This window comes from Sabethes cyaneus, chromosome 3 (genome assembly GCF_943734655.1).
Source record: "Sabethes cyaneus chromosome 3, idSabCyanKW18_F2, whole genome shotgun sequence".
NCBI lineage: Eukaryota > Metazoa > Arthropoda > Insecta > Diptera > Culicidae > Sabethes > Sabethes cyaneus.
In genome coordinates this window covers 4,173,623-4,187,698 of record NC_071355.1, presented here as the reverse complement: position 1 = coordinate 4,187,698, position 14,076 = coordinate 4,173,623, and the positions used below count along the sequence as shown (strand labels likewise).

The window sequence follows — 14,076 nt, the reverse complement described above, 5'->3', positions numbered from 1 at the left end:
TTTTTGAGTTTCGCAAAAATTTCTGTTTTATTTGTATGAGAGTCCATATCCCCCTACCACAGGGGTGAGAGGTCTCTAACTATCGTAAAATAAATTCAAGACTCAAAAATCTCCTACATGCTAAATTTGGTTCCATTTGCTTGATTAGTACTCAAATTATAAGGAAATTTGTATTTCATTTGTATGGGAGCCCACCCTCTTAAAAGGGAAAGGGGTCGTAATACACCACAGAAAAAAAATTCTGCTATCTAAAACTCTCACATGCCAAATTTGGTTCCATTTGCTTGATTAGTTCTAAAGTTATGAGCAAATTTGTATTTAGTTTGAATGGGAGCCCCCCCCCCCCTCCTAAAAAGGTAAGAAGTCCTAATTCATAATGGGAAAAATGGTTGCCTCCAAAAACACCCACATGCCAAATATGCTTCCATTTGCTGGATTAGCTCTCGAGTTATAAGGAAATTTGTATTTCGTTTGTATAGGAGCCCCCCCCCCCCACTTAAAGTGGGGAGGGGTCCCAATTCATCATAGAAAAAAATTTTGTCTCCAAAAACACACACATGCCAAATTTAGTTCCATTTGCTTGATTAGTTCTCGAGTTATGAGGAAATTGGTATTTCATTTGTACAGGAGCCCCCCCTCTTAAAGTGAGGAGGGGTCCTAATTCAACATAGAAAATTTTCTTGCCCTCGAAAACTTTCACATGCTAAATTTGGTTCCATTTGCTTGATTAGTTCTCGAGTTATGAGGAAATTTGTATGGAAACCCCCCCTCTTAAAGGGGAGAGGAGTTATAATTCCCCTTATAAAGAGGGGAGGGGTCTCAAATTACCCTAGAATAAATTCTTGTCACCGAAAACACCCACATGCCAAATTTGGTTCTATTTTCTTGATTAGTTCTCGAGTTATGCAGAAATTTGTGTTTCATTTGTATGGGAGCCCCCCCTCTTAGTGGGGGGAGGGGTCTCTAACCATCACTAAAACCTTTCCTGGCCCCAAAAACCTCTACATGCAAATTTTCACGCCGATTGGTTCAGTAGTTTTTGATTCTATAAGGAACACAGGACAGACAGACAGACAGACAGACAGACAGACAGACAGACAGAAATCCTTCTTTATAGGTATAGATTTCTCGTTCCACACAATCTCAGCACAAAATTAAAAATTGTCACAGTTTTTCAATCGTAGACGATGGTCCAATTTTGCAGCAAATTGTACTTTACTTAATGGGTACCACTTTCTTCTTAATACAAACAATGACGTAAAATGTCAGAAACTAAACACAAATTACGGCACAGACTTCAGCTTTGTTTCGAAATAGACTAAAGACGTGACCGAGTGGTTTCGGCCTTTACGCTTGTCACCACGAATGTAGGCGTCTGAGGCTGTGATACCGTTTATGTGAGTTTTGATAAAACACAACTTTTCTCTTTCGAGGTCAAAACCCGACTGAACAAAATATATTTTCCCTATTTTCTACACGGTCTACTTAGAGCTATCCTAGCCTATCAAAACCTAATTCTACGAAAATAAAACTACAAGGTATACAGCCCTAAGGGTTGTACGAAAGGGTGACGTAGGACTGTGTCATATAATACTCATTATATTGATAACATGTTTTAATCGATGAAGTATAACTATGTCTGATCATTAAATCCTGTTAAGGATATCCTTGGTTCAGTTACTACACCAGCCACTTGTTCACGAATACGTTTACGGTGGTCACGTAAATATAACGCCTGCAACCATTTAGACATAGCGAATTCTTTAACAAATCACTACTGTATTTCACAAAGGTTGAAATAGCAATGAATGGCCAGCCCACAGATCATTGTAATAAATATGTTATGCGTAGTTTGATATTTGAACCAACTTCCTTCAAATAGTTTCTGGCCGTTGGTTACAAATAATAATCAAAACCATTTTGCACATTTGAGATAAATTCTGATTATGCTTCATTTAATTAGTTTGCGGCCCTTAAAAGGGCCATTGGTTACAAGTAACATCAACCTCTTCAGTGCAGTCAACAATCGGTGTTGCCACCAATAACCGGTCTTGCCGCTAAATGCCGTTGGTTTCGCCACCAATAGCTGTCGATGGTAAATGCTGACCGTCCGTCAGTGCGATTGTGCGATGAATGAGCAGACGGCGAACCAAGAGTACCATTTTATAGTCACTGGCACTGCCGCTGCTGCTTGTAAGCTAGTGTAGGTGGTGGGGGAAACCATATCGGCTGCTGCTGCTTAAATGATTGTCCGACACTGATTGAGCAAGCTATCGAACAATTTCGCATGTCTGCGATGGGGATAATGCAAAATGTAATGTTAAGTGCATCGTGTGGGATTCACGTTGGCCATTGCCCTCTGATTCCGCTTGTCTTTGGGACCGGTATTGCCGTCAATAGCCATCGATGTTGCCGATTGGATTGGAAAAGGGGTGTGGCTTACAAAGTGGTCTCAAGGTTATCATTTGGATCCAAATCCTTTGGTGTATCTAATTGTCGTCCGTGCCTGTGAAGCTAGGCGATAACAAGGGAAATGTATGGAAAAATTCGACCTTGAATCTTTACACACATTTTCACTATTTAGCGTATAAAAAATTATTATTAGTATGTTACTATAAAATTGCTGGACATTTTATCTATCCAACGACATATTAACTGTTACGTTTCGTTCAGTAGTATAGTAGCTATTAGCGTTTGAAATATTTCATTCAAACGTTACACTTCTATTTCTCGTTTTTACAAAGTGCTACCCAGTCCCAGTATAGTAAACAAAGACGTAGTCCTACGTCAAAAAAAACCCTAAATTCCTGGAAAAGAAAAAACCTAACTCGCCTAGTCGTGTTCGCCTTGGTCCTCGCTGCCTTCGTTGATTCCCGAAAACGATCACCCAAACGGGGCGATCGTAACTCAACGTGATAATATCCAGATGCCCGTTCACCGCTGGTGGAATAATTATCAGCTGCTTCCCACGCTCAGCACCTCGCACCTCGCACCTTAATCTTATTTTATCAAGCCAATGTGATTTGATGTGCCGCAAAATGAATTATCTCAAAATATAAAAATGTCCCCCGGGACCTGGTAGTGGGTGTTCCGGAATCGACGCAGAAGTGGCCATCAGTCAACAAATATTCCCCAGCATACCTTGGGTGCTAGTTTTTGGCCATATCTTTCAAACGAGGTAAAGAAAACTAAATTCGGATTGAAAATGGATGAATGAGAGCAATTTCAAAACTTGGGTCGTTTTCGACCCTTAATGCATAATATGTAACTTTTTTCCAATGCATTAGGAAGGTTAATGTGGAAAGTCCTCCAGAAATCACCATAACCCAATATTAGTCTCCTACACAGATCTGGCGCTACCAAAACAGATAATATTTTAGTTTTATTATTAAACGTTATTGGCATATGAACATAGCCTTTCACCGGAATATTTTTCCCACCAGCCGTTGTAATGGTTGTCTGGGAAGGATATATTTTTAATTTTAATGCTTTTATTAGCGTTTCTGCACCGAAACCTAACACAGATCGCTGTGTTCCACTATCTAGTAACGCGGTTATTTCAGTTCCCATGATTGATACTTTTACGAAAGGTCTGTTATCGTTTTGTAACATAACAGAGCATTCATCTACTTCTGGCTCGTTAAAATAATCAGTACTATCGGTAGGCTTGAAGCCGTGGTTTATTAATTCTAGTTTCGTTTGTTCAATTTCAGGAGGAATTACAGTGCTGGTTTCAGCTTCCTCCCTCAAGCTTGTTTGCTTGTTTACGAACTGTAGAACTTTGATTATAAAAAATACCCTGATTTTGACCCCGAATCACTCGACTACCAACAGATGGATACATTTTAAACATTTTACATTTGCTGGTAGTTTTGCTGCGCACAGACACCATTTTTCCATATGAAGAAACGAAAGAAAATTCCAGTTGGGGCCAATTGCGGTACACCTCACATGCTACTTGCTTCGTTTCTGTGATGTCGGATTATGCTAATCTATTTTTCTAACAATTTAAAGTATTAATGCATTGAATAATTCTGACATTTTGCTCATAACAAGTTTATTGAAGAATATACGTTAGTATATACGTAATATACGATTTGTAACTATATAACAATATGGCATTCAAAAACCTACATATGGTGTACAAAATACAACCACGTGAGTAACCGAAGGTTCATAAAAATTGATGAAATTTATTCAAGAAAACTTTATTGTTGTGAATCAAATAGAATGGCGTTACAGGAAATTATGCATAGTTCAAAAACCTATTAACTAGGCCTTTACTACGCAATGTATATGTTAAAGAATAATATTTCATCTTACAACTTACTTTTACTTGCACTTACCCTCATTAGTAACAACTTACTCAGCAATTTCATGAGAAAAGAAACTATCAAAATTTATAAGTGCTTCTATTTGTTTCAAATTTTGTAAACTTATTCAATTTCCAAAAATTTCATGTAAACCAAACGTGTCGATTTCTATCTCAAATTGCAAGTAAGACTGTATAACAAAGGTTCCTTTCACCACTGGGTGGATTAAATCAGGTTTTTTCTCTGCTTTTCATATATTTTTACTTTACAGCAATTAAATCAAAAACTTGTTAAGAATTTCACGGCTAGTCTTTAAACAAACACTGAAAATTGGTGCCTCATGTCACATGAAAAATTCCATCACGTTTTTATACAATACCATACAAGAATATATTTTTATAGTACAGTAATACCTCGATACAAAGTAACCTCGATTGAAAGTAACATCGATATAACGTAATTGTTTAAAATTAATAAAAACAACAGTGTTAACTTTCATTATGGTATGACCTCGCATTGCTACTGTGCGAAAATTATTTCTATTTCTTAAACGTTGTAAATTATGAGACAATTTCGTTATTTAGATTTACAAATATCAATTAACAAAATCTTTACACACTCTTCGCTTTTTCTCATTTCTTAACGAATCTTCCAAACTATAAGACCAACTATCGTGAAATTTGAAAGTTAGCGGTTTTCTAAGGGTTCCCTGTCATTTGCAATCTATTTCTTTCGAATAGGAATAAATTTCGTTTTTACTTCGATATAACGTAACGAGAATATAATATAATATAATCGGTTGAAGAGAAGAGGTAGATGCGTTCTTTTTTTCAACGGTTTACTTTCAGGACATCAACTTTGATTAAAGTTAATGTTCGAATGATTAGATCGATCGAAGAGTAAGCATAATTGGAAGGATGGTTTTACACTCTTACAAACTTGTTTACTTTCAGGACATCGAAATCGTCTAGGTTCTATGTTTAAATAATAACATCGATCAAAGTGTGTGGGTAATTTCGAATTTTTACAAAAGTTGTTTACCTTCAGGACTTCAATTTTGTCCAGCTTAGCTGGTAATGAATAATTCTTGTCCTACTGGAAGGCAAGGGTTCGGTTACATTTTTTCTAGAATCGAAGTAAACGAAGCCGCAGGTGTATAAAATTGTCGTCCCGGGCCTGGGAAGCAAAAGAGTGCTTCTATGTGATTGGCTGATTTTGACAATACCTACTATTTATACTTTTTTTAATAGTAATTTGACAAATTATTTTTATATTGACGTAGGACTACGTGTTACGGCAAGTTTTGAGATAGGGTGTCATTCCAAAAAAATCGAAAAATGCGAGCGTCACGAAAAATGAAAGGTTTTGAGCGCTAATAGCTCAGCGATTTTCCGATCGATTTTCAATATTCTTACACCAATCGATTGGCAAATCTTCTAAGAATTGACCCAAATGAAGAAAAGTATGAATTCTTGATGTTGAACTATTGAAAAATTGAAAATAATGAACCTATGTTTTACCAGAATTCTTGCTTCGTGATTGGTTGGAAGATTATTTGCGATGATCTAAACCTATACCAATTTGATATCTGTGCTTGAGAAGTAAGCCAAAACAAGTGACAAAGTATCCTCATTTCAACAAGATTTCTTAACACCGTGGTTAAACCTAGACCATTTTGATGTCATTGCTTGGGAAGTACGCCAGAAAGAGTGACAAACCCCCCTCGTGCCAACAGATTTCTTACGAACGCGATTAAACCTAGTCCAATTTGATGTCTGTGTTAGGGAAGTGCCAGAACAAATGATACAAGTTCGTTGTCCGAAAAGATCGCAAATTATTTACTACGAGACGATTAAACCTCGGCGAATTTGATATCTGTGTTGGAAAAATATACTACAGCTGTAGTGTTCGGTTATAATACGACTCTGTATGAATACGCATGCTTGCCGTTTCATTACAAGTGTAGTGAAAAGATGTGCTGTTGATAAAATAGGATTGAATAGGTAAAATCCCTTCAACGTGGGGAACCATGGGTAATAAAAACAATCTTTAATTTCAGTAAGGTAGCAGGAAAGCAATAGTTTGTGTTCTTGATTTTGTTAAATTGTTTTCAAATGCACAATCTTTTGAGAATTGAACGTATGCAATGTTACTACTTTGATAAATGTTACATACAACGTATGTAGCATGTATATATGTTGCATATAGCATGTATACATGAAGAATCTAATGATTATTTGAATGATTGAATACATGCTACTATCACTACAAAGAGACTTACGTAGTCCTGCGTCACCTATATATGCGGTCGTGTCTTGTACACAACCCCTCTGATTTTTTGCTATATTTATCAATTTTTAGAAAAAATACTGATCGATTGATACAAATATCTCGAAAATCCATTGAAAAATGGCTGAGTTATGCGCGCAAACCATAACCACTTTTCGTTACATGCACATTTCTCGAATTTCTAAAGTGCACCCCAATATAGAATAGAAAACAAAAACGTAGTTCTACGTTAAAAATCTTTCTTCTTAGAACCAATCATCAACTTTGTAAGATCTGATCTACGCCCTTGCCGACGGCTTGCTGCACGCTGTCGTACCCGTCCGCTTTCAGTAGCTCCTCAAGCTCCTGTTTGACTCGTATCACAATCGGTGGTCCATGGTAAATAAACGCCGTATATAGTTGAACCGCGCTGGCACCGGCCAGAATTTTATTGTACGCATCGCGACCGCTGAAAATCCCTCCAACGCCGATGATGGGAATCTTTCCCTCGGTCCATTTGTACACCTTGGCCACCAGTTGGGTAGATCTTTGGAACAATGGCTGCCCACTCAAGCCGCCCAGCTGGCCGGCATTGATGCTCTTCAGACTAGATGGCCTTTCGATGGTTGTATTCGATACGATTAGTCCGTCGACGGCACATGCTTTGCTGCATACAACTGTGACTATCTCCTGGATGTCTTCATCGGACAAGTCCGGTGCCAGTTTCACCATAATAGGTCTTTGTTCTGCCAGCGGCAGGGAACTCCGTACCTTCAGGACTTCACTCAACAATACGAAAAGCGTACTTTTGTTTTGCATAGTCCTCAAACCGGGCGTATTCGGGCTACTTATATTGATAACGAGATAATCAGCTAAGCCACTAAATCGTTTCACTCCTTTCACGTAATCGCGGATCGCATCCTTAGAAAGCTTATTTTTTCCTAAATTTATTCCTAACACAACATCTTCGCCACACTTTTGACGAGCTTCTTTCAGCCGCTCGTAAACCACTTTGTGGCCCTCACTATTAAATCCGTATCTGAAAAAAAAATTTGGTAATATGAAACAATGTTACCATTATAACAGAACACGTTCAGTTCACACACATACCTATTGACAATCGCCTTATCCTCATTCAACCGAAACACTCGCGGTCCCGGGTTTCCCGGCTGCGGCTGGGGCGTAACCGATCCGACCTCCACAAAGCCGAACCCAAGCAGATGCAGTCCACAGACCGCTTCGCCGTGTTTGTCAAAACCGGCAGCGATACCGACCGGATTGCGCAGAACCATATTCATCAGCTGGGTGCGCAGAACGCCGGGATCTTGATATCCGGGTCGAATCAATCCCAGCTTCAGGCCGAACACCGCCAGATGATGAGCAGTTTCCGGCGGAGCGAGCCGAACGATCGGCATGAAAATGTTTTCGTAGAACCTTTCATTTCCCTTGTACAGGCAGGTGATGCTAAAGGTTGCTGCTCCGAGCGCTGTTACCTTCAATAGAGAGCGAACTGGATTCATGATTGAGCAGTGTGATTGAGCTGGCTGTGGAGAATAATCAAAAGGATCGTTCGGATGAGAAGCTTTACTGCTGGTCTGATTTTGCACTAGTTTATTTTTTCGTAAAGCTGATCTATTTATACGTAGTTAGGTAAATTCAATTATTCTAAATCCTTATGGCTAATTGGAGTGAAAGTGATAACTTTGGTTTTTCCTATCTTTCGATACAAATTCAAATCATTTGATCCAGGTGTGGTGAAAGAGATAGAGAAGTGGGAAATTATTTACCGACTGATTCCCTGAACTGTACCTGGTTGGTTGGTATTTCCATTTTCGTGCATTCATTGTTAAAGGGCGTAGACAATTTTACCTAATGAATAATACGAAATTATTTACTCTGCCTGTTCCTTCCGCTAGTCAAAACAAAGGTTACTTTCTCCCGGCTTATCTTTGACGCTACCTGGGGCGGGGGTAAAGTGTGTTCGGACCGTTCGGACCCTGCCTGATAAACATGGTAAGTGCATATACACGTGGTACACTGTAACTACCTATGCAGCCTAATCACCAAAGGGGTCTTGCTCAGATAGCTGGTTTTGGATTATGGATTGTTTTGTTGATCCTTTCTTCTAATCTTTCTACAATTCGTACACGCAGGTACTGAAAATACACGATTTATGAACCTACTTTTCAAAACCTTCTTTAGTTACAGAAAATAAAATGAATTTGGGATTTGATTAAATAATCTAATAAACGTTTAATTAGATGCGTCCGTTACAACAGGCTTTGTCTTAGGACGGCAAGTCACTTAAGTAAGTAAGTATTTCAATTAAACTTTTTATACGACTCACGAATGTTCAATTGCTGGGGCCCCACGATTCATGAAATCATTTAAGTAGAGCTTTTGGGGTCCAAGCTCCGAAAATATTACCAGCTTCAATTCTAAGTATTTAAAAGTAGAGTTAGTATTTCATCCGCAGTTATTTGAGTACTTATAAATATTGAACTGTCAGCTTAAGCTCCATACTTATGTCGAATTTGTTTATTCAATCCGGGTTGACACTGGTTGGTAAATGGCTAGATAATGCGGAATATAGACCCCATAGTGGTCGTTAGCCTCTTATCCAGCAACTCCGATCCCGACCTCCTCGTGGTACCAGCCGGAATACGAGCAACCTTAGCGGAGATCGGGTAACCAACCCCGGTGGAAACTAAGGTCGTATACTAACCGGGAAGGAGGTATAGTGCGTCTCGGCACTATGAGATGGCAGCCCCATCGCGAGACTCGGTAGTGTTGCCCCAGTACGGCTACACACCTAAACTAAACTTAAACTAACAACATTCAAGCATATTCGGAGCGGAATATTCGGCATCGACCTAGGCGACGGAATAAGGACGACGAATGGAGACTCGGGACTTGGACCTGCAGATCGCTAAATTTCGCAGGTTGCGAGCGGGTGCTGATTGAACAGCTGGAACCCCGCAAACTCGGCATCGTAGCTCTGCAGGAAATCTGTCGCAAAGGAGAGAAGGTATGGAAGATCCGTGGCGGAAAGGCCCAGTTTTACCAGAGCGGTGGCGCTACCAACGAACTGGGAACGGGCTTTGTAGTGCTGGGCGGAATGCAGGATCGCGTGATAGATTGGAAGGCGATCAACGAGAGAATGTGTGTATTGAGGATAAAGGGCCGTTTCTTCAATTATAGCATCATTAACGTGCACTGCCCGCACGAAGGTAGACCCGATGATGAGAAAGAAGCGTTCTACGCGAGGCTGGAGGCAACGTACGACAGCTGCTCGTCACGGGACATCAAGATCGTCATCGGGGATATGAACGCCCAGGTCGGTAGGGAAGAAATGTATAGACCGGCGGTAGGACCCCATAGCCTGCACACCGACACAAACGATAACGGCCAACGATGTATAAACTTCGCAGCTTCCCGAGGCCTGGTGATCCGAAGCACCTTTTTCCCGCGCAAGGATATCCACAAAGCCACCTGGAGATCACCTGACCAACGTACAATAAACCAAATTGACCACGTTCTCATAGAGGGCCGGTTCTTCTCTAACATCACTAGCGTACGCTCCCGTCGGGGTGCGGATATTGATTCTGACCGTTACCTAGTAGCAGTACATGTGCGCTCAAAGCTGTCCACCGTATACCGGACACGTCAAAGCCGCCCTCCTCGGCTGAACATCAGGCAGCTAGATAACCCACAAGCTGCCGAGAACTACGCGCGAGTACTGAATGAGGCACTGCCTTCTTCCGAGGAGTTAGGTGCTTCAAACCTCGAAGACGGTTGGGGCAGAATACGCTCGGCCATCGGAGAGGCCGCTACCGCGGCACTAGGTATTGAGCCTCGGAGTACACAAAATGATTGGTTTGATGGGGAATGCCAACAAGCGGTGGAGGAGAAAAAAAATGCTTGGAAAAATTATCTAAGTATTGCCACTAGAGAGAACTTGGCCAAGTACCGACGAGCTAGGAACCAGTTGACCACGATCCTGAGGAGAAAAAAGCGCCAAAAGGAGGACAGAGATCGTGAAGAATTAGAGCAACTATTCCGAGCTAATGACACGCGCAAGTTTTATGAGAAGGTGAACCAAACTCGGAAGGGCTACACACCGAAACCTGACATGTGTAGGGATGAGGGAGGGAATCTAATTACAAACGAGCGCGAGGTGGTCGACAGGTGGAAGCAGTTCTTCGCTCCACATTCTGACGGGTGGCTCTACGCAGCATTTGTACCCGCGCTGCGTTATGCGACAAAAAATTAGTTAATGAGACCCAAAATGATGCAAGTAACTGCCAACCCATTCCATATATGTCGTATAATATACGACCATGCATAATGGTATCAACTATAAATTTAATGATTCTTCCCATCATATATAATCCAATAAAAGTGGAAGTTATGTTTCCTAACCAAGTAGACCAAGTTAATAATTTAGTCCAGTATCTCTGAATAGCATGTTCTATAACGTTACTATTTATAAGAGCGTCTATGCGGAACCCTTGGATGTCAGGGTTTTGTCCTGCAAGCAATTTATATAAAACATTGGAAGCAATGCGTCTTTCGCCGTTGTCATAAATCATATTGCGCATCTTCAGTACATTATCCGCATCATAAATACCACTTTCCATCAAATTAGGTAAAGGTGTATATGTCCATGACGTTACCAAATCAGTGGTAAGCTTCAATGGAGGTGTTGTTTCTCGTAGCCTTCCATTAGCGGTAAACCATCGACCACCTATTTGAAATTTAGCAGGCATAAGTGGAGTACAATCTATTTGCGTTCCACGTAATTGCAATACTTTCGTAACTGGAGCAATGTACATTGACTTATTGTTGTATGTCACAGGAATTTCCTGATAACACAATTCGTCTGAACGTGGTATCACATTCACAGGTTTGCATTCAAGAATATGCAGAACCTCTCCGGTTACTACAGCAGTATATCCGGATCTCTTCGTGATGCTGGAAACGAAATCTGTAGGATTCAATCGGGCTAACGTTAATTTGGTTTCCATTAAAGCCTTATCAACTTTACACATTTCAGTCATCACGGTAGTATAAACATCATTTAATTTCTGCCCTATATAACTCTCTACCAATGTGATTTTAGAGTTAAAGTAAGTAAACAAATCCAGATTCTTTCCTGAAATGGCCTTCCTTCTAAAAGGAGATTGAAAGCCGTTTATCTCAACGATAAGCATTCGAGGGTGGTCTGTCGTAAAACCTACATGTCCACAAACTTTTGTTTGCTTTTTCGTCCTTATGGAGAACAAATGTGTCTCAGAAATGGTGCTATAAATTACTGAAGACATATCTTTAGGTTTGTTTCCATCTCTTGTTTTATTTACGGTTCCGAATATGACTTCGAAATCTGTTTGCTCACAGATTCTGTTGTAATCTATATTCCAAGTTAAATATCCCTCCTCGGAATCTAAATTTCAACCCATTTCTCAGAAGTCTAACATCGTTTTCATTATCTACTGTAGCAATATAATCCCTTAGTGTTATCTCGTATTCAAAATAAACAAGAGCGTTTTCCCACGTATATATAGGAGTCCGATAAGTACCACCGTTGCAACTACTGCCATCTAACGATCCAATTATAAGAGATTCGCCTCTAGTGGTTGCATTTCTTTTTAGCTCGCTGATAGAGTGATCATTATATATCTTAACGATACCAAGCTGATGTGCAGTAAGACATTCTTCTGCACTAAATTCTTTGACTATGTAAGAAAAACTTCTTTCCAAGTTAGAAGTATGCGAATGCATCCCACAGTGCCTCACGGATCTTTTTGAAGTAGGACTACTTCTTTGATTTCTATATTGGGGTGCACTTTAGAAAAACGAAAAGGGAACATGTAACGAAAAGTGGTTATGGTTTGTACGCCTATAACTCAGTCATCCGTCAACAGATTCTAGAGATATTGGTATCAATCGATTGGAAATTTTTCAAAAATTCCATAACAATACAATAGATTCCATGTTTCCCAAACAGACGTTTAATAATTGAGAAAATATTAGACTATATTCATTATTTCATTATTTTCATGTTCTTGCCTTCCCACGCCAATGCTTCCCTAGCACAGATGACAGAAATATATACGAGATGAGCTATGGGTTTTGATTGTATTTAAATTACGCTCTATAGAATCCGCTCGAAAATTGTTGAGCTTCAGTGGGTGTTGCTTGCTCGGAATAAGGCATCGAAGACATTCAAATTCACCAAGCAAGACGCCAACAATCCGAAGAAGCCACCGACTCGCCCGCCAGCGAACGATATGGTTTTTACTGCTATCAATACCCAGTAAAATCAATGGATCCTCGCTGCAAGCCGTTAGAAGTAAATCGCCGCTAGCCACAATTGTGACGTTCCAAGGTTGGACACATTTGTGAAAAAGGTTTTGAAATTAGCTGTCGAAAAGCTGGTCCAAACAAAAAGAACAGGCGCTTCCGATTTGTTCAAGGTTGATAAAACGGACGAAAACAATATGTGTGCTAACTGCTGCAAAGGCGGCTCCGATTAAAGCTGTACTACTGGAGTAAATATGCGGGTGCCCCGAACAAAAATCTACTAAGCCAATGAAAACCGTAGCAAAGGCACCGAAAGCCCCAGTCAAAGGAAATCGTTCCAGCGGAGAAGGTGCCCGAAAAAAACTGTTGCCTAGATGTAAATTTCCTTGATTTGCATTACTAATATCTGGTAGAAAACAATCAGTTCTTTTAAGAACTACTGAATAAAAAGTATACGAAGCAGTTAAATTGATTTTTCTCACATTTTAAAGTGATGTTGGCAGTTTAGTATGAGCGTTCGAAGTATGAGCCCGTCGGAAATTACATGTTTAAACTGTATTAAGACAAACACAACTGTGAGTGCACGTCTGCCATGCTCGTTGCCGTGCCATCCCTGTGTTCAAACAATGTACGGAGTACGGTTTCATTGTACCGCCTTTCTTTCGTGTCTATGATTCTCTGCCCTACGTTGATCCGCCTTTGTTACAACTTGCTGCCATTTGCTCTGGTATATAATCAGAAGTAAGTCGGCTAACGGCATCATTTTTGCATTGGCATTGGTACGGTGCAGAAGCAGAACAGACAGCAGAGAGTTGCGATTTCCCTCTCTGGACTCGGCAAACTGGTAAAACGCAGCGCAGCGGCAGCAGCAGTAGCGGATCATTGTTTGGTGTAGAGTGCGCTGAACGTGTTGGTACCGGAGCATCGATCTATTATCAGCTATATTAGAATATTTGGTTGCGGGAGCGGAAGAGCTTGAATCAATGGAAAATGCTCTGTCCGGTAACCATTGTCACCATTGCCCTGGGAGGTGTTGTTTCAAACATTCAAGCCATTCTGCTGGCCGGATTTTCAACCACATAATTTACCACAACACGTCCTTTTTAGGACGAACGAATTTGTTTATGAAGAGATGAAAATTTTCTGCATACTAAATTTCTTTACTTAAATTTCCAAATGTCGCTGATTCTTT

At 40.3% G+C, this 14,076-nt stretch overlaps 1 protein-coding gene across 1 annotated transcript; it reads right to left on the bottom strand.

Moving 5' to 3' along the window:
• Positions 1-6,860: 6,860 nt before the first annotated feature.
• On the bottom strand, positions 6,861-11,641 carry LOC128744166 (dihydroorotate dehydrogenase (quinone), mitochondrial-like). The gene is made up of 3 exons (XM_053840977.1): positions 11,258-11,641; positions 7,692-8,125; positions 6,861-7,620 (listed from the first exon to the last, which is right to left on the bottom strand). Exons 1-3 carry the CDS (start codon positions 11,639-11,641, stop codon positions 6,861-6,863), a joined length of 1,578 nt encoding a protein of 525 aa, XP_053696952.1.
• Positions 11,642-14,076: the final 2,435 nt, after the last annotated feature.